This window comes from Saccopteryx leptura, chromosome 6 (assembly GCF_036850995.1).
Source record: "Saccopteryx leptura isolate mSacLep1 chromosome 6, mSacLep1_pri_phased_curated, whole genome shotgun sequence".
In the NCBI taxonomy this organism is placed as follows: domain Eukaryota; kingdom Metazoa; phylum Chordata; class Mammalia; order Chiroptera; family Emballonuridae; genus Saccopteryx; species Saccopteryx leptura.
In genome coordinates this window covers 13,456,545-13,478,038 of record NC_089508.1, presented here as the reverse complement: position 1 = coordinate 13,478,038, position 21,494 = coordinate 13,456,545, and the positions used below count along the sequence as shown (strand labels likewise).

At 44.9% G+C, this 21,494-nt stretch overlaps 1 protein-coding gene across 1 annotated transcript; it reads left to right on the top strand.

The window, feature by feature from the left end:
• The first annotated feature begins 6,289 nt into the window (after window positions 1-6,289).
• Window positions 6,290-17,439, top strand: CALM1 (calmodulin 1). Its single transcript, XM_066344379.1, has 6 exons — window positions 6,290-6,532; window positions 9,425-9,455; window positions 10,752-10,895; window positions 13,052-13,158; window positions 13,590-13,725; window positions 13,888-17,439. The coding sequence occupies exons 1-6, from the start codon at window positions 6,530-6,532 to the stop codon at window positions 13,914-13,916; spliced, it is 450 nt and encodes a 149-aa protein (XP_066200476.1). The 5' UTR covers window positions 6,290-6,529; the 3' UTR covers window positions 13,917-17,439.
• Window positions 17,440-21,494: the final 4,055 nt, after the last annotated feature.

The window sequence follows — 21,494 nt, the reverse complement described above, 5'->3', positions numbered from 1 at the left end:
TATTCATGGTATCTAGAAAATGCAAGTAAAAAAATCTACAACCACTGTATAAGATGCACCCAGTTTTTAAACCCCAAAATTTTCTAAAAAGGGTGTGTCTTATACATGGGGAAATTATGGTAATTGGTTGCTTCTCATATGTGCCCTGACCAACGATTGAACTCACAACCTTGGCCTTTGGGGACAACACTCTAAACCAGTGGTTCCCAACCTTTTTTGGGCCACAGACCGGTTTAATGTCAGAAAATATTTTCACAGACCAGCCTTTAGGGTGGGATGGATAAATGCACAAAATAAAATTATGTGACCGGTGTAAAAACTGTGGTATTTTTAAATATAATTGTTGAACTTACGAGACAAGTGTCAAGAGTGAGTCTTAGATGGATGTAACAGAGGGAATCTGGTCATTTTTTAAAAATAAAACATCGTTCAGACTTAAATATAAATAAAACGGAAATAATGTAAGTTATTTATTCTTTCTCTGCAGACCGGTACCAAATGGCCCACGGACCGGTACCCGGTCTGCGGCCCAGGGGTTGGGGACCACTGCTCTAAACAACTGAGCAAACCAGCCAGGGCCTCAGTCAACTCTTTTGAAGAAAGCATAGTCATCAACTGAATATTTGACAGTGAGAAAATCTCCTTGCCTTCTTAGGCCTCATCTGCAAAAGGAGAAATTTCCTTTACTTAGAAAGCATCACAAAGTCAATGTTTTTTGCTTGTGTTTTTGTTCACAGACACTCTACTCCTTGTGTGTAAGACACAGCTATTACCACATTCCTATGATCTTATTTTAATTTTAAATCATTGGGTAGGAAATGTCTCTTTAAAATCAAATTTTAATCTTATTCTTTCTATTTCCCCAACAAAAGATTAAAAGTACATTCTATTAAGTAATAGGAGATATAGCATGATTCTTATGTGCTTGGTCTTCTTAGCTAGGTTTTGGGGTTCCAGTACTTAAATTAGGCAAATCATTGAATCTGTCAGTGCCTCAGTTTCCACGTAAGGATAACCGTGACGCCTGCCTCACAGGATGTGCAGAAGGATGTAGTCACACATTTAGCATGGGGCCTGGCCAGAGTCAATGCTCAGGAAAATGTTAGTTTTATTTTTAAACTATTTCTATTTCTCCAATTGTCCTCTTCATCTTCAATATATGAGGTGGGGGCAAAAGTAGGTTTACAGTTGTGAGTATGCAAAACAGTTTATTCTTGTATTATTATTATTATTTTTCATATGAACAACTGTAGACTTACTTTTGCCGCACCCTGTATGTATATTTGTGTATATACATGTATATGACATATATGCATATTTTATAATCATATATGTTATAATCTCAGGCACAGCTTTACGGCTGGAAGGTGTTTACAGATTCAGTTCAAACGACTTGTGTTACCCATGCATATGTACAATAATTGCATTTGTATTCTTTCTGTCAGACTTCGAGGAGTGGAGTGACTTGGTTAGTAACAGAAATGATAGTCAAAGCTAGGTTTCCTGGCTTGGGGCTACATTCTTCCCACTCCTTCTATTTAACATCATTTTGTTTAAATGACAATAATAACCATTTCCTCTCAGTATCATGACATAGTCCATAGACTTGATTCTCATTAAATTATATCATAATAGTGTGGCTTGTTTTCCAGATTGCTGATCTCTCCATAAGTTTGGAAGTTTATTCACTGACAGGCTACAGGCTATAGGAACATAATGCCCTTATCTGTGGGCATTATGTTCCAAGACCCCCGGTGGATGTGCGGAACCGCGATAGTGCTGAACCCTATATATACTATGTTTTCTCCCACACATCTTTTCACTTAACGGAAGCACTTTAAGACGCCCCTGCAGCATACCTAAAGTGCCAGCATCACTACTGTCGCACTTTGGGGCCACTGTTTAGTAAAATAAGGGTAACTTGAACACAAGCCCTGCGAAACTACACCAATTTGTCTGATAACCCAGACAGCCACTACGTGACTAACAGGTGGGGACCTTATACAGCATGGGCATACTGGAGAAAGGGATGATTCATGTCCCTGGCAGGACAAAGTGGCACTCTCAAGATTTCATCATGCTACTCAAAGTGGTGTGCAATTTAAAACTTATGTATTGTTTCTGGAATTATCCATTTAATATTTTTGGACTGTGGTTGACCGTGGTATCTGAAACCTCAGAAAGTGAAAGTGTGGATGGGGGGGGATATTGTGCAATTGATCCTTAAACAACATGGGGGGTAGGGGCACCGGCCCCCGGGGAGTTGAAAATCCATGTATAATCTGAGTATTGTGATGCACCCCAAACTTCAGTTGTCCCTGGTATCCCTGGGGGACTGGTTCCAGGGCCTACTGAGGAAACCCAAACTTGAGGGTACAAAAGTCACCAATATAAAAATGACTCAGATTAATACATAGTCAGCCCTTCACATTCATGGACTCCCAACAGTTCAAGTATTTATTGAAAAAAAATCCACATATAAATGGACCCACACAGTTCACACTGTGACCTTTGTGTTAAGGGTCAATTGTATTTGACTTTAATGAAGACTCCGTAATCATCTATGTAGTTATAAAAATTAGGCAAACCCTTTATATTGTAGGTTTTAAAATTCCAGGTATGGATTTCAGTAATATACAATCAAAGATTAGAGCCCCGAATAAGGGCCCACACTCTATTTTATGCTCCATCCTAACTCATGGTAAGATCTTGGGCAAGTCATTTGACCTTCTTATATTTCAGTATGTCAAACTAGCTATAAAACTGAATAAAGTATGACCTCATCATAAACCCGATAGACTTGAAAGCTGTGATCTGATACATTAAAAAGTTACCAGAAGAGCCTGACCAGGCGGTGGTGCAGTGGATAGAGCGTCGGACTGGGATGCGGAGGACCAAGGTTCGAGACCCTGAGGTCGCCAGCTTGAGCACAAGTTCATCTGGCTTGAGCAAAAAGCTCACTAGCTTGGACCTAAGGTCGCTGGCTCGAGCAAGGGGTTACTCGGTCTGCTGAAGGCCCGCAGTCAAGGCACATATGAGAAAGCAATCAATGAACACTAAGATGTCGCAACCAACTGATGATTGATGCTTCTCATCTCTCTCTGTTTCTGTCTGTCCCTATCTATCCCTCTCTCTGTCCCTGTAAAAAATAAAAAAAATAAATAAAAGTTACCAAAAGAGGCCCTGGCTCAGTGGTAAAGCGTTGGCCTGGCATGTGGAAGTCCTGGGTTTGATTCTTGGTCAGGACACACAGGAAAAGTGACCATCTGCTGCCCCCCCCCCTTTTCTCTCTCCCGCTCTCTCTCTTTTCCTCTCTCACAGCCACGGCTCAATTGGGTTGAACGCATCAGCCTGGGAAATGAGGATGGTTCCATGGAGCCTCTGTCTTAGGCGCTAAAAATAGCTTGGTTGCGAGCATGGCCCCAAATGGGCAGAGCATTGGCCTCAGCTGGGGGTTGCTGGGTGAATCGCAGTCGGGGTGCATGTGGAGTCTATCTCTCCATCTCTCCTCCGCTCACTTGGAAAAAGAAGAAAAAAAACATTACCAGAAGAGCCTGACCTGTGGTGGCACAACAGATAAAGTGTTGACCTGGAATGCTGAGGTCGCTGGTTTGAAACTTCAGTTTTGCCCAATCAAGTCACATATGAGAAGCAACGACTTGTTCATGCTTCCTGCTTCTCTCCCATCCCTTTCTCTCTCTCTCCTCTCTAAAATCAATAAAATCTTTAATAAAAAACTACCAGAAAGTAACTCTAGATGGTAAGTATGAAGAATCAGAATAGACTTTTAAGTAATGAGTAAAATGATTCTGGAATGTAGCTTTTAGCAAGTAAAGTCATGGAAAGTATTTTATTTGGGTGAAATAGGTTCAATGATAGAGGGAGAAGTATTATTTTAGAGAATGTCTGGTTTCCAAAACCATAGATTGTAGCAATTTAACCAAAATAGTGATAAGGAATGAAAGACTATTAGAAGCTAATGAGTCCTTAATAATTAAACACATTTTCACGCTGGCTGTCTAGCTTGGTTGGTTAGAACATGTCCCAAAGTACAGACATTGCCGGTTCATTTCCCGGTCAGGGCACGTACAGGAACAGATTGATGTTCCCTCTTTTTCATCTCCCTTCCTCAATCTCTGGGGTCAATAAACATTGAAACATTTAAAATAATTAAACACATTTCCATTTCTAGGCCTTCATTCTTCCTATTTAGACAATGTATTCCATGTTTTTAAATGTGTTTATTTATTTATTTATTTATTTATTTATTTATTTATTTACAGAGACAGAGAGAGTCAGAGAGAGGGATAGATAGGGACAGACAGACAGGAACAGAGAGAGATGAGAAGCATCAATTTTTTGTTGTGGCTCCTTAGTTGTTCATTGATTGCTTTCTCATATGTGCCTTGACTGGGGTGCTACAGCAGACCGAGTGACCCCTAGCCTGAGCCAGCGACCTTGGGCACAAGCTGGTGAGCTTTGCTCAAACCAGATGAGCCCGCGCTCAAGCTGGCGACCTCGGGGTCTCAAATCTGGGTCCTCCGCATCCCAGTCCGAAGCTCTATCCACTGTGCCATCGCCTGGTCAGGCTAAATGTGTTTAATTAACTATTATGTGAGGCACCTGACAAAAGAATACAAATTCCTTTAGGAATGAAGCAGTTTTATGGTGTGTTTGGCCAGCTACATTGTAACTCACTAGATTACTGAATATCCTTTACATTGACTTTGTATTAGTTCCCTTTTCTCTATCTCCCCATTCCCAACTCTCCCATTAATATATACACTTAATCCCATTCAGGTTTCCCTCCATGAACCAGAATGACAATGACGATGATGGTGATGATGATGCTGTGTGAAGGGAATGATGTCTTTCTAATCTGTAGAGGGCAGATTCACTGGCTTGCTGCTGCAGCTTGTCTTTCTATTGAACAGCAGGTTCACCTTTTCTGCCGCATTCTAGAAGGAACATAAAGAAGAAAAGCCCCACAGATGATTGTCTAAGGTTACCCTAGAAGTCCTGTGGCATCTGCAATGTCCCTGACCAAAACGCCTTTCTGCAGACTTTGTCAAAGCCAGAAACAAATGTAACCAAGCAAAGCCCTTTCTAGCAGAGCCTGTCAATCACACACTTTCCCACATTCTCTGAAAGAGTAAGCAAATGATAACTCGCAACTGTTGCCCAGGCCCTTGTAAACAAAAGATCAAATTGTGTTCTGCCTTGGCAAGGAAAGAAACTGCAGTGCTTTTGTTTTATCAAGATTTTTTTTTCCTTTTTACAAGTTTTGGGCTTCAAATCAATAGTTGGAATTGCCCTTTTTTCTAGTTTACAGAAAAACTGAAAACAGTAAATTTAAAGATTAAAAATGAATATAATCAAGATTGTAGGTTAAAATATGGTCCAGCTCCAAAGGACAGTCAATTAGCTGTATGTTCCAATTGTTATCTAAGGAATTCTAAGTATATTTTTGTTTCTCTAGATTTATGAATAAAGATCTGATCCCTCTGAGGATCAGGAAAATTAAGAAAAATAAAGCATGGGTTATAAGGTCTATGGAAGATGTACAGGTACATTAATTTTAGTAAGACTGCAGTCGGGATGAACAGCATTTTCGATTGGAAAAAGAAAACAGTAGGGGAGAGATATTCTTCAGGCATACAAAAAATCGGTGGAAACGTAAAAACATTATAATAAGAGTGGCTAAGCATATGAACATGACAGATTTAGCAACTGAGCATATATGTCTCAAATATTGCTTCAGAATTTTGATTAGAAAAACGTCCAACCTATTTCTTGCAGTAGGAGAACTGCTTGCCCCTTCCAGAGCCCCCTCCCCGGCAGCCGAAGGTGTGTGGTCAGTTCCTCTCCGCGGCCGCCCCTGCCCAGGACCGGGTGCCCCCAGGGCGGTGGGAGATGTGAGCCCGGCGCAGGGCGGGGGGAGTCTCACACGTGGGGTAGGTAGGCCTGGAGGGAGGGGCGGACGGCTTCTGAAGCCCGGGGCTACCTCAGGTGGGACTGACTATGCATGCGTGTTGTCCTCGCCCCGGCCGCGAATCGAGCCTGCCCGGCGACACCGCAACTCTAACCGAGCGCTCCGCGTCGGGGTCCCGGACCCGGGCCGGAGAAGGCGCGTGCGCAGAGGGCGGCGGGAGGCCGAGAGCGCCGGGGGGCGGGGCCAAACGGGCGAGGCCCGGCCTTCGCAGCGCCACTCTGAGCGCGAAGACGGCTCTGAGCGAAGCGGCCGCGGCCGCGGCGGAGGGATACGGAGCACCGTATATATTTCACAGAGCGCAGGGTCGCACTTCGGCATTTGTGCTGGGAGTCTCGCGGGTACAGTGCCGTTACTCGCAGTCGGGAGGCGGCGCAGGCGGCGGTGGCAGCGGCGGCGGCATAGCGCTCAGCGCACACCGCGCCTTGGCAGCAGCAGTAGCAGCAGCAGCAGCAGCCGCGGAGTCACCCCCGCCGTCACAGCCCCAGCGCTGGTGCAGCCACCCTCGATCCCTCTGCTTTCCCTCCCTTCGTTGGCACCATGGTAGGTCGGGAATCGCAAATGCCGGTGTTTGAGCTGTCTGCCCGTGATCTTTTCATACATTTTTAGTTCTTGGATTTTCCTTTTTTTTCCTTCTTTTTTTGGGGGTGGGATGGGATCCCCCCTTCTTTTCCGGGTATTACGCAGCAGTTGCGGTTTAAAATGATGCATTTTGGATTTGCATCTCAGTTTTATCGGCCAGGGATCCTGGTTTACATTTTGGTTCTCCAGGGGCTCTGTCTGCAGCTGCACCGGGGCTTCCGCATCCACCCCCTCCCCCAGCCCCGCACCACTGCATCCAGCGCGCCGCACCGGGCTGCCCGCAGCGCCGCTCCTCGGCCGGGCCCTGGGGGGCGGGAGGAGCCGGGCGGTGCCGGGCTCTGGCTCCCTCCACCCCGGTGCCTCTCCCCAGGCTGGAAGGCGGCGGGTCCAGTAGGCCGGGGAGAATGAATGGGCCGGAGCGAGCGGGTGGCGCACATTGCTCCGGCGGGGGCGTGGGGGGCGCCGTTAGTGCCAACCCCACTGGGTACTGTCTCTAACCGCTCTCGCCTCCTCCCTCCCGGGGGGCGCGGCGCGGGCGTGGGCTGGGAAGGAAGGAGCCGGGGAAGGGTGGGGTGGGGGCAGGAAGGCGAGCGGTGGGGGGCGGAGGGCGGAAGCGGCGGCAGGCCGCCCTGCGCCCGGGCGGGGCCCTGCGGAGTGGCTGGGACTCCTGTCTCCCTGTTTCGCACCCCTGTAGCCCCCACCCCCACCCAGGGCGGCAGTAAAGGCGTGCGGGAGCCTCCGTACACCCGGAGGCCCCTTCCCGCGGGAGGCGCTGGGTTGGCGCTAATTGGGGCGGGGGGGGGGGCGGGGGAGGAGGCAGCTGGCGCGCGGCTTGGTTTCCATTAGAGACGCAAAGTTTCTGCTTCGGGAGAAGGCGGCGGCGCGGCGAGCTCGCCGCCTGGGGGAGCTGAAGCCGGTGGGAGGCGCGGGGCGGTCTTTGCCCTCGCCTGCCGCGCGGTCCCGGAGCGAGGGTGGGAGGTCGCCCTGGCTGGGGAGGGGCGGTCCCCTTGCGCCTCGTCTGCTCTTGGGGCTCGCACCCTTGGCCGACGTCTCGCTCGGCGTTTCCCCACTCCTCCCCACTTCACGGTCCGCCGGGAGATGCCCTCCACGTTTCCGCTTTCTCTGCCGCTTCTCGGTTGCCGGATGCGCTTGTGCGCCTTGCTGGGTGTGTTCGCCACAGCCCCCCTCCTTCCTCGGCAGGGCTGACATCACCCATAGCGTTTTCTGGCGCGGCTGGGTGGGGAGATGGCCCCCTCGCATGTTCAGAGCTCCCTTGTCCCTGAGGCCAGCGCTATTGGGCGATATTTGTTTGTCGAGGAGAGCTGAGGCTTTCAATAACCCCTCTAACACGATAGTTTTGCCGCGTGGTGGGACTGTTCTCCCCGGTAAAGGCGACAGCTTCTCTTTCGAGGTGTGGCAGCGCTTCCTGTTGTACAAGATAGACGGTGCTCTGGTGTTACATAAATCATCGTGTGTCCCTAATTTAATAAGAAGAAAACCAACTTGATAATTATTGAGATAGAAAGGAAGACCCAGTTCTAATATGAAAAAAGTTTTTCAATATATGGGAAGGCCATTCGTATTTGTGAAAGAGTTAGAATAAACTTAACACTGTCAGCTTTCTATTACGACTTATTTTGTAACTGGTTTCATGAGGTGCCCTTCATTAAAATAAAGATATATATTAGCTCTCCTTGAGATCTCGAGTTCCCGTGGCTGGAGGCATAAGTTCAGTGTTGCAGTGAGAATGGCTTGGTGGCCATTACCATCTCTAGTAAAGTGTTTATTATGAGCAGCTCTTATGTCATCTTTAAGGTGGTTAGATATCTTCCAGCAAAATCCCTCCTCTCCAGAAAAGAGAGGATATAGTCTCATAATTGTGTAGTTTTTGGTGTACTTAATATTTGTAGTTTTGTAACAGCTCAGTTATAGAAGGTTCCATTTTTTCCCCTGGCTTCTGAATAAGGATAATTTGACAGAGGGCATTGGCCATTGTAAATGGTAGACTTTTAACAAATAACTGCCTAATTTAAATGATTGAAAGCATTTATTACTTGGAAATAAAGTTAGTGGGGCAAGCCATTGCAGTATATTTATCTTTTCCACTTAATTGTATCTCATAAAATGGATATAAAAGCTTGTTAATCCAACCCAATGCCATTATGTAATGTCAGTTTGGAGATTTGGAGCGCCCTCAGCAATGCGCAAGGTGCGCTAAAGTCCTGCCCCTGGACGAGATCCTGGCTGCGGTGACAGCAGCAGCGTCAGGCTGGGTCTCTTCTTGGATGGAAGTGGGGACTGCGGCGTCCCAGGTACAGTAGGTGGCGCTCTTCCGTCTCAGAGCCTGCTGCTGCAGCCTATGCTGTGGGACCCTTTGCCACTAGAGGTGCCGTTTTTCAAATTATGAACTGACCCTTCCTAGGTAGACCTTACTGCACCCAACCATAGGCCGAGAAAAGAAAACCTGAAAGGAATTTTTGTCACTTCCTTGTCATCCTTTGTTTTTAAAATAGCATGAAGAGTTTCGTTTGTTTTCATTAAATGTCAGTGCTAAAGTTTTCAAACAGTTGATATATTTTATTTTTTATTAATTGCTTTTAGAGAAAGAGAAGAGCATTTCATTTGTTCCACTTAATTGTGCATTTATTGGTCACTTCTCGAATGGGCTCTTACCAGGAATTAAATCCACAACCTTGGTGTTTTAGGACAGTGCTCTAACCAACTGAGCTAATCAGCCAGGGTCAATATATTTTAAATATTGACAAAAGGTCATTATTAAAAGTGTAACTGGAGCAACAGTATTGATTTCAGAGTGTTGTAGTTTGAATTATAACCTTTTCTTTCTCCATATAGGCTGATCAGCTGACCGAAGAACAGATTGCTGGTAAGTTGATGACGTCAGGAAGACCCCAATAGGCCAGAACTAGGCACTAGTTTTGGTGACTCCTCTGTGCCCTTTCTTTTATAATCTGAACAGTTTTCTGAGAATCTTTGTAAATGAAAACTATTTAGGTCAGATGCAAGAAATAAATATTTAGGTCAGATGTTACTCCTTGCCAGTGTTTTGGAGATAACGTGAAAGGAAGTGGAACTAAGAATATCGATTTGTTAACACTGGGGAGTAGCCGACTTTGTTGACAGTGTTCAAGGTTTGCATACAATAAGATTGCTGTGAGTTTGCTACTCGAAAACATAGTTTAGCCTGACCAGGCTGTGGTGCAGTGGATAGAGCGTCAGACTGAGACGTGGAGGACCCAGGTTCGAGACCCCGAGGTCGCTAGCTTGAGCACAGGCTCATCTGGTTTGAGCAAAAAAGCTCACCAGCTTGGACCTAAGGTTGCTGGCTCGAGCAAGGGGTTACTCGGTCTGCTGAAGGCCCGCGGTCAAGGCACATATGAGAAAGCAATCAATGAACAACTAAGGTGTTGCAACGAAAAACTGATGACTGATGCTTCTCATCTCTCTCCGTTCCTGTCTGTCCCTATCTGTCCCTCTCTCTGACTCTGTCTCTGTAAAAAAAAAAGAGAGAGAGAGATAACATAGTTTAGAATTTTTATGCTGCAGGTTTTTAGTAACTCACCATGAAATCTTGTGCTGGCTAGTTCCCAATAAAATCAATGGGAATGGGTAAAATGAGCATTAGGACCATTATAATTGGGAAGGGAGTTGTGTTAAGATTTTAATCCCTGAAGGGTTTTTTTGAGATAGTTTCTCCTTAGGAAACCAGGAATGCCTTTGGTATATTCTGAATGCCATGTAGCGAGAACACACTGGTTACCTGGGAATATACCAGTACATTTTAGTAACCGTCATGTTGCTATGAAACAAAGCGTTTTATGGCTGGAGAAATTTAACTGGAAGGGGGACCTTAAGGGAACACTGTCATATTGGACTTAAGACTAATTTAGATGTGTTGAAGCTTACTTAGCCTTCTTTAAAAATGTGAGAATATTGTGGTTTTATGAAGCTGGGTAACAGGAGCCAATGTTTGCTTTCTGGACTGCGGTGTAAAGGCCAGCCCAGTAGGGCTTTGTGGTCTTTATTTCAGTAGATAAAGACCAGGCAGTTTCTGATAACTTGCACACCTTGGACAGCTTGTTTTGGCAAGCCCTAGGGAAGTGTGTATTGTGGCTGGGTTGGGTAAAGACATTCATTCTAAAAGGTAAACTTTTGTTTTCAGAATTCAAGGAAGCTTTCTCCCTATTTGACAAAGATGGCGATGGCACCATCACAACAAAGGAACTTGGCACTGTCATGAGGTCACTGGGTCAGAACCCAACAGAAGCCGAATTGCAGGATATGATCAATGAAGTGGATGCTGATGGTAAGGGCTTTAGCTCTGTGAATGAGCGCCAGTGTATGTGTACTTCAGGTTCAGACATGTTAGGAGATTGTCTTTCAGGTCCCCAGAGCAAAACAAATGTGCAAAGATCCTTTCTGTGCTTGCCTTACGGCCATCGACAATTAAAATAGAAGATTATGGGCCTGCCTTTTGACCTTTCACCGTTTAGAACATTTCCTGGATCGGATCACTTGTTTTGTTCTTTTCTACCTGCCGTGACCTATAGTTCAGTCTTTTATCAACTGTCCCATGAGTCTGCATTGAGTTATGTGGGAAAGTAAAAACTAAGCAGCCATAAATCTTTTTAAAAAGCTTATAGCTTCTAAGAGGAAGAGAAGAATCCCCAAGTGAAGTGCGTGAAGAGCATTCTTAGACATTGAGTAGGATACCTTGTGAGCTGTAGATGTTTTTCGGAGAGAATTATGAAGATCACGTGAGGTTTGGAGGGCGCGCAGGATGACGGGAGGGATGGCTGCAGAACCCAGCGGAGGAGTGTGTGAGGCTTGGTGCAGGAAGGCAAGCACTTACCCCGTGGCAGTGGGTCACCAGTCGCTCACCTGTTCTGGACTCTAGAACAGTGGACAGTAGACCTTTAATTGATCATTTCCATTGGTAAACAGTTTTTGAGAACTCTCTGCCTGTCCCCCACCCCAAATGTTTTTTTGGAAACCATATATATGTAGTAGTAAATGTACTACATAACATTGTAGAACGTAGTATATTTTTAAAAGGTGAGCTAAGAATGAACAGTTTGGATCTAGACTACTATTTTGATGATTGACTTGACAGTACTCATTAAATAGGGTTTCAAAAGGTGATCAAGTTGTGTTACACTTGTCTGGTCACATACATTTAGAAGCAGGGGTTTTGGTTAAACTCTTAACAATAGTTTCAGCCCATTCAAATTCTAAAGCCCTTTTATCCTGAATATTGTTTGGGAAAAAGAGGTTGTTCTCTCTAGTTTGCTGAGGTGATCAGCTATCTGGGAACATGGGCATCTCCCTCCTGTTCCGTGTAAACTGGGAAGCTGGGCTCGGGGACTGGCGAAGCGTACGAGGCTCCCTGAGATTGTATGGAGTAAGGGGGCAATGAGGTTCTGGGAGACAGACCCTAGTATCTGCAGTGAATAAATACGATGCCTACGGACGGACATCTCTGCTTGGCTGTGAGCAGACTTGCATGAATATCAATAAAGCTTTAAAACTTTGGAAGCCAAAAGAACTTGAGGGGGGATCTCTGAATTACTGTTTTGATTAAAGGGACTGGTGAAAATGAGTAACTTGACCTAAGGCTTCTTTCTTCTCGTTTAACTTTATTTCCATTTAATTCAAGTTACAGTGTTCATTGGGCGGTTTGTCTTGGGCCTGTTCGTCTCCCTCTTAGTGTCAGAGGAGGAGTTGTTTGGAATACTGGCCGCAGAATAGATTCTTCTGACAGTTTCCTAATGTTAATGGTCTGAGCTGTGAAAACACTTCTGAGTTTTGCCCTTAATGGGAAAAAGATACTGAGGGGGGAGAAAACGATTAGGTGACTTATCATAATGTGGCTGAGAAATGTCCCCTGGAGAAGACTTGCTAACACTTTATGGTCCAGGACATAAGAAAGGCGCTTTTCCCCTCATGATCCTTCTCGTCCCTGGGGGCCCAAGTCCAGGCCTTGCCCGGCATCCCTAGCCGAGGCACAGTGAGATCCCATCGATCCCGGAACTCGGAGCAGGTGGGGCGACGGTCTGGCATGCTTCCCTCGAGAGTGGAGAGTCGGGCTGCAGTCCTGCGTGCTCTTTCTCTTCTGAACTGTGTGACCCCCTTCAGTGGTCAAGTACCCGTCGGCTTCCTTGGCGTCATTAAATGCTGTCCAGGGCACTGATTATTAATTTGAATTATGCAAACCATGTGAAACTGTCCTATGAAGTATTTCAACAGGTAGACCTACAAATGGTTCCACCTAATAAAATAATTGACCAGCTTGTCCCAGCAAGTGCTTACCATTCTATAAAGTGGTTCTAAAATTATTACCGAAGAGGAGCATTATGGGAACACTTATTTTTTAATTTTTTATATTTTTCTGAAGTGAGAAGTGGGGAGGCAGAGAGAGCTGGAGCACTTATTTTACGTGAGCTTTTTGTTTTTTAATTTGAGGTAATGGCACCATTGACTTCCCAGAATTTTTGACTATGATGGCTAGAAAAATGAAAGATACAGACAGTGAAGAAGAAATCCGCGAGGCATTCCGAGTCTTTGACAAGGTAATCCTGCGCCTACGTTGCAGACAGTACTTAAGTCCTGCCTTTTTGCTATCCTAGCTAAAAGCTTGAACAGTTTGCTCTAGTTAGAATACTTCACTAACTGCCCGAGCCTCTGAAATCTCATTGTCAGATATCTGGACCTATCGCAATAACCTTATTGAGTAAGGGTGTAAGCGTAATAAATAGCTGAGAAAATTGAACCAAGTTTCTTGATTGATGCTTTCAGTTTTTCCTAGCCTTTGAAAAGCCGTGCATTCTGCCTTTGCTGACTGCATGTGTGTGTTAGGTAGAGTGGGAACCGGAGATCGGAGAGCTGTGGAGGAGACAGGGCTGGCCGGAACTTGAGAGGGCCTAAGGGCCTAATTAAGTCAAAGACCTACCTGTCCTCACTGAACCGTCATCAGTTACTGACAATTGCTGAATGTTTACAGGATGGCAATGGTTACATCAGTGCTGCAGAACTACGTCACGTCATGACAAACTTAGGAGAAAAACTAACAGATGAAGAAGTAGATGAAATGATCAGAGAAGCAGATATTGATGGAGATGGACAAGTCAACTATGAAGGTAAAGCAGTTTCTTTAGCTTCGTTTTTTATAGTTTTCCGTTCAGACTATAAACAAGTTACCTGCTTCACTAGACGTTCACTGACATTTTTTATGCAGAGTAGATGTGTTCATAAAGCTGCTTTTGAAGATAATTGAAAGTTACGATTGTTTGTCTTTTCAGAATTCGTACAGATGATGACTGCAAAATGAAGACCTACTTTCAACTTTTTCCCCCCTCTAGAAGAATCAAATTGAATCTTTTACTTACCTCTTGCAAAAAAAAAAAAAAAAAATCATTTACTCATTCTGTTTCTATATAGCAAAACTGAATGTCAGAAGTACCTTCTGTCCACACACAATCTGCATGTATTGGTTGGTGGTCCTGTCCCCTAAAGATCAAGCTACACATCAGTTTTACGATATAAATCCTTGTACTACCTTAATGATAAGGAAGCACTTAGTGGACTCCTTGCAGTTCCATCTGCTAATGATTAATACACTGTTTGGGCTGGCCAGTTTTTCATGCATGCAGCTTGACAATTGAGCTCAGTCAGGCGTTTGTATTAAAGATGAAAAACAAATTCAAAACCTATTCAGATGGGTTCTAGTTCAGTTTGTTAGTCTAAATTGTCATAGCTGGTTAACTGAAAGCAGACACATTTAAAATTGGTTTACCTCAGGACGTGTGTAGAAAAGAAAAATGGGTGAAAGATAAACTGTATAGACGTAGCCCCACTAGCAGGATGGTCCTCTTCCACTTCCACGTGCCCGACCCGTGGTGACGGCAGTGCACCCCGGTGGCATGCCCACGGGCGTTGGTTTAGCACTGTCTGCATAGTACTAGAGCGAAATGGGTGTCGGGCCGTCACCACTCACACAAATTTTTAAAAGCAACTTTTACCAAGGGAGCATCTTTGGACTCTTTTTAAAACCTTCCGAACCATGACTTGGAGCCAGCAGAGGTAGGCTGTGGCTGTGGACTTCAGCACAACCATCAACATTGCTGTTCAAGAAATTACAATTTACGTCCATTCCAAGTTGTAAATGCTAGTCTTTTTATTTTTTTTTTCCAATAAAAAGACCATTAACTTAAAGTGGTGTTAAATGCTTTGTAAAGCTGAGATCTAAACGGGGACGAGGCAGGTGGAGGGGAGGCCAGTGCACCTGTAACTGCCCCCAGCCCAGTATTGCGTTTCCCTCCTTCCCAACACCCCGCACCAGCCTCTGAGCCTGAGACCTTGCCGAAAACCAAGCAACTGCCGATTGCTTCATCCTTTTTATGGACATGTAGGTCTATACTGTATTTTCACCGGGGGGGGGGGGGGGGGGGGGGGGCGTGAATCATGGTAACTTAATGATTATTCAGGCAGTAGAGCTCTTCTTAATGAAGGAGAAAAACCACTTTCTCTCAAGCATGTACTTAGGGGTTCTTTTCAATTGTGCTGCTGATTACCTGTTTTATGTAACTACTTGAGACCATCTGTGCAAGAGACATGATTTAGTGTGTCTGTAATTCGATCCTCGCTGTGTGTGGTAGGAGCAGTAGTCACCTTTCTAAGCCAGTCTCTTCATGCCTAAAAGACACTACCAGTCACCTTCTGATTCACGATTTTTAAGTTATGATTATACCTACCTTAGCCTCCTTTTATTTTTTCTTTTTAAAGTTGACTTGACTTTGCTTTTTTCCCCCAAGTAGAACTAATGGTAGCCCTCAGCTTGAAAGCAAAACACCACCCCAGAGGGAATTTTGTGTCTAATTATAAACCTGTAACCAAAACTAAGTTGCTGGTTTGGGTCTTTGCAGTGGGGTCAGTCTGCTTAAAAAGCCCCCTTAAAGGCATGTTGCATTTAGTGCGGAACCCTTTTTGAAATGAAGGCTGGATGTGCATTTTTTCAGGGTGTCTGTTAACTGGATGTATCTTATTAGCAAGGAGATGTGGGTTCTGAGTGTGTGTGTGGGAGGTTTTCATTTCCCGGGGACAGTGGCAGGCTGCTCACGAGGCAGTGAGAAGCTCTTGGCAGCCAAATGGGTGCATTCAGGGCTGATTTATAGAGACCCTGGGCTTCTCCCTCTCCTACTCCCTGTCTTTCTGGCATTTTGCAGCTTGTTAGATTTCTTGCCAGAGGGGTGGGTCAGAGCAGTGGAGAGGACCCTGCCCGGCTGCCTCTGCGGCTGTTCCTTAAGACTCGGTGGTTGGTAGGTTGATGGCGTGAAGGGAGGTTTGGCCTTCATCATTTCCTGAGTCTGAAAGGAACTCCTAGAAATACATCAGGGGTTCTACTTCGAATAAATTACCTGGATGTTTCTTGCAGGGAGGTCACTAGCCTGGCTGTTGACCCAGGCTCAGGCTGGTTATAGATGACCTCTTTCTTGGTAGTTTCAAAGACCGTTGGGGGTGACTTGACTTGTTGGAGACTGCCTTCTAACGCTTTCAACCACGTCCTTTTCTAGAAGCGGTGTGGGCTCCATTTGAATGGTCCCCCAGTCTTTCCTAAAAGACTGCCTGGGAAGCCAGGTTCTGATGGGGCCAGGATCCTGTATGGGGACGAGAGCTTTCCCCAGGGAAGTCGCGTTCCTGTCTGGTGCAGAGGTGCAGCGAGTCCACTGTAGCCTTTTTCCTCCAGCCTTTGAGGGGATGACCAGCCCAGGGCTAGGTGTTTGCCGTCTGCGTGCCAGATGTGATGGCAGTACTTTGTAAGTTGGTTAGCACCTTTCTGTAAACTCCTGCCCCTACTTCTAACTGCTCTATAAATATACATATATATATATTTATATATATACAGTGACTAGTTTAACTGGCATCCCGCTTGAGCCTGAGACTTGCCATAAAAAACTGCTGAGTACTTGGCACACACTTTCCTAGTTTTGTTCTCCATCTGTTTGGGGTAGGTGTTGAGCAAGGCAAATGCATCTTGATATTTCAGATGGGCTTTTAATGCACTGTTGCCAAGGAAGGCTTTTTCTGATTTTTTTGACAAATGAATTTTTTGCACACTTTAATCTGTGTCTTTCAGCAACTTAAAAACATTGAAAATTAGCTACTGTACATATTTTTATATTCTCTTTATAAATGCATGTCTGACTGTACTTGTAACCATATTGTAACAAGTGGCTGTCCAGTAGGCCTAGCACTGCTGTGACCCGTCCGAGTAGCAGCATATTATTAGCCCCTCCTCAGACCAGGAACTTCTTCCTAAACAAAGAATGTAAATTGGGTTAATCTGCTCTTTGTTCATTCAATTATTTTAAACATTTGAACCAATTATTGTATATCTGAAACAATCCTTTCATTGTATATCCTAAATTTATCCTCTTGGCAGTGACTAGATTCCACGAATGTGTCTTAATCTATCCCTCCAGCTGGCAATGATGATTTCTTTTTCTTTATCCCTTGAAGTTGTCCTGTAGGAGCCACTTTGCAGTCTGTGTCCCTTGGAGTAAGAAGGTAGTGGCGTGGGTCGAGCGTGTGTTCTTTCTCCAGATCTATTATACTGTTCATTAAACACGTCTGTAGCAAAGATGGTGGTAGTTCCTTTGTAACTGAAGTTACCCTTCACCGTGGTGATTTGCAGAGGAGATGTACTTGAATGTTTCTGTAAATCTTGAGATAAACTGTTTGGAGATTTTACCACCTCTCTGATGGGGGACCAACTCTATGGAAATTGTAAATAAGTTTTATTTATAAACCTGGCACTGTATTCAATAAACATTTCTGCAGCCTTTCATCTCTAACTGCGAACTGTGTAGGTTTTTAGCTTGCGTGGCCTCCAGTCCCTTTGCTCAGCACACAAGCTGCACCTGCCCGCCGATGGAACCCCACCGAGGCTCCGGCCCGTATGTGAGGGGCCAGAGATACAGACACATCCTGCTGCAGCCTCCTTATTTTGAGTGGTTTGGGTGTTCGTTAATGACTGACACGCACACGGTCTCTTGGCCTATTAATGTATTGGGCTTGCTTTATGCAGAAAACATATACAACAAAAAGACTGATTTTTCTTTAACCTCAGTGTTAATCCACATCTCTAGGAATTGTGGAAAGAAATGCACTTGAAAAATAAGATGGGGAATTTTAAATTACGGAAGCACATACCTCTTCTGTGTTGAGAGCAGGGAAGCTGAGGAAAGTGGAGTGGGTGGTACCTCTACTCTATCCCGGACCTCGAAGTTGAAACCTTCCGCTGCATAGTGCTGCCCCAGACCCGGGCCCCTGACCGGCTTCTCTAGCAGGAAGGGCCACCTGCTGGCGCCACCTTCCAGAAGGATCTTCCCAACTGCCTGGCGCATGTCCTTTCCCACTGCAGAGAAGCAGAGAGAGGGAGGGCTGAAATAAGGGAATGATCTCAGGGTAAGCCCTGCCTCGGCCACCAAGCTCGAGCCACATCTCCAGAGGGCATCTAAATAGCCCCTCTTGGGTGCAGGAGCTGGGACTACACAGGATGTGGATACCCCCTTGGGGACAGGCCTGGCTCCTACTCTTTGGTTCAGTCTCTCTAGCCCTGGTCCCTTACCTTCCCTGAGTCTCAGTTTCCCCAAAGTAAAATAAGAGTATTGAACTAGGTCCCTCCTACCTGTGACTTTCTAGGATTCTGACCAACCTGGGTTGGTATCACTTGGTGTTTAGATGGAAATTGCAGCCTAAAGGGTGGGAGGCAAAATAGGGTAGGAGTGCCATATGCTCTGAGATGACAAAGGAGCTTTTTCAAGTCTCTGCAGCTCCACATTGGGGGTGGGGTGGAGGGTTAGCTTGCTGTTAAGACTGATGTAATACTGGAGCGTGGGTCAGAGAAACTGATCATTAAGTGGCTTCCACCCTCCGCACAGGACAGAAATAGGAAGCCACCACCCGGCCTGTAAGAGATTCAGTTCAAGTGACAACGTCATCTGGTTTTTTCAGCAGCTTTGGCTCAGGAAGAAAACACACACACATTTCCGATCTGAGCTGAATTTCTTTGGGCACTGGGGACCGGAGCACCCAGTGACTCAGGATGCCTTAGAAGGAAATAAAACTTAAAAGTTTTTTATAGCTTGATGCATCTCCTCTCCCACTGCCCTCAACCCTCTGCCAGGGAGTGGGAGGAGCCCGCTCACGCTCCACCGCCGCACGGAACACTGACTCGGCCAGAGCTGGCTGGCTGGCTTCCCATCTCCGCTGACAGTCCCTGAACTGGGGTTTCAAAAAAGAGGTGGCCGTTTTCCTCGTAAGGATTATTTATGTTCTGCCTGTGTGGCCACAACCTTTGGAGTGAGTTGTCTATTTACACATGCAGAGGATTTCAGATGGCACACGTTAAAAGTTTTATTTTCACTTTTACAAAGATGGAAGGGAAAATCCAAGTCTTCTCTAGTCAGAACATGTCTTAAATAGCTTATCAGCAGGTACAGTTTGCCTCTAAGGTAAGTTTCTTTCCCCTTTGGAGTGTTAATATACCCTTCAAGTTGTGATTTTTCTTTTTTAGTTACTGTGAAAGATGAATTTTTTTCCCCTCACAAAGACTAATACCTGAGTCAAGATGTGAGATAATGGGTTATTAAAAGAAGGAAAATAAAATATAATTATAAAATGATAATATCTTAGTTAAAAAGACTCAGTCATACATTTTAGGTCAAACTCCCAGTGCCAGTCAGTATTTATATCTGGTGATTCTCAAACTTTTTTTTTTAATTTAAGATTTTATTTATTGATTTAACAGAGAGGTATGGGGGAGGGTGAGAAGTATAGTTGCTTCACTTAGTTGTTCATTGCTCGTTGTATGCACCTTGACCAAGCAAGCGAGAGTTTTGAACCAGCGACTGCAGTACTCCTGGTCAACCTTTTATCTACCGCACCACCATAGGCCAGGCAGATTTTTTTTTTTTTTTGTATTATTCCGAAGCCAGAAACGGGGAGGCAGTCAGACAGACTCCCGCATGTGCCCAACCAGGATCCACCCGGCACGCCCACCAGGGGGGGATGCTCTGCCCATCCGGGGCGTCGCTCTGTTGCAATCAGAGCCACTCTAGCGCCTGAGGCAGAGGCCACAGAGCCAACCTCAGCGCCCGGGCCAACGGGAGGGGAAGAAAGAGACAGGGAGGAAGGAGAGGGGGAGGGGTGGAGAAGCAGATGGGCGCTTCTCCTGTGTGCCCTGGCCAGGAATTGAACTTGGTACTCCTGTACGCCAGGCCGACGCTCTACCACTGAGCCAACCGGTCAGGGCCTAGATTCTTAACCTTTTGGGATCATTTCCCACAATAAGATGCTGCTACCTCATCAGGCAGCTCAACTCCTCTATTTTTACAAAAGTGCTTTTTTCAGTTGTAAAAGAAATGCTGTTTATTGTACAAAATTTGTGATATCCAATAACTCCATGACCCTATAAAACATAGTTAACACTTTGTATTTCCTTCCAGAATTTTTTCTCACCATATGGTTGTAGAGATATAGTTGACAAAATTGGGGTCAGTACATGGTTTTTTTTTTGATTAGGCATAATATTCCTTAATATATACAATTACATGTTAATTATTATATATTTCTTAATAAATACAACATATAACATTGGTATAGGTATTACAATCTTTTAATTCCTTATACTTTTTTCTTGATACAATTCATGTACTATAAAATTTACCCTTTAAAAGTACACAGTTTGCTTGACCTGTGGTGGCGCAGTGGATAAAGCGTCAACTTGGAACGCTGAGGTCGCCGGTTCGAAACCCTGGGCTTGCCCGGTCAAGGCACATATAACAAGCAACTACAAGCTGTTGCTTTCTGCTTCTCCCCCCACCAATTTCTCTCTCTCTTTCTCTTTCTCTCTCCTCTCTAAAATTAATAAAATCTTAAAATATACACACACACAAATTCATGGTTTTTGTCATACAAGGCTGTGTAATCATTAACATGATCTAATTTTAGAACATTTTTCATCACCCCATAAAGAAAGCGTGTATGGTTAGCAGTCACTCCAATTCTCCCCGTCCTCCACCCTGGCAACCACTAATCTATTTGTACCTATGGATTTGCCTATTCTGGACATATATGAATAGAATCATGTATTCATAATTTTTTATTCTTTTTTTTTTTTAACTTTTCATGTTGAACATCTCCATAGACTTAAATTCTTGCATATCATTTTTAGGACCTGGCTCTATCAATATGGCAGAATTTAGTTAATCCTCTAATAAAGGCTATTTGGCACATTCTATTTTGAGCAGTTCTAAATGTGAAAACATTCTTAATAGGTGGAACCCTGCTTTCTTTTAGCTCCCACCTATTGATTCTCCTCTGACTATGATCCCCCACCTCCCTCTTTAAATACCCATCTGCATTATATCGGGCCCATCTGGATAATCCAGGATACTCTTGACCTCAGGATCTTTACTTTAGTCACATTTGCAAAGTCTCTTTTTGCCATGTAAGGGAACATATTCACAAGCCCCAGGGACTAGGGCAGGGGTCCCCAAACTATGGCTCGGCCCACGGGCCACATGCGGCCCCCTGAGGCCATTTATCCGGCCCCTGCCGCACTTCTGGAAGGGGCACCTCTTTCATTGGTGGTCAGTGAGAGGAGCACAGTTCCCACTGAAATACTGGTCAGTTTGTTGATTTAAATTTACTTGTTCTTTATTTTAAATATTGTATTTGTTCCCGTTTTTGTTTTTGTTTTTTGTTTTTTTTACTTTAAAATAAGATATGTGCAGTGTGCATAGGGATTTGTTCATAGTTTTTATTTATAGTCCGGCCCTCCAACAGTCTGAGGGACAGTAAACTGGCCCCCTGTGTAAAAAGTTTGGGGACTCCTGGACTAGGG

Coding starts and splice junctions, on each gene's coding strand:
- CALM1 (XM_066344379.1), top strand. Junction 10,896..13,051: donor CAATGAAGTGGATGCTGATG/GTAAGGGCTTTA, acceptor TTTTAATTTGAG/GTAATGGCACCATTGACTTC. Junction 13,159..13,589: donor CATTCCGAGTCTTTGACAAG/GTAATCCTGCGC, acceptor GAATGTTTACAG/GATGGCAATGGTTACATCAG.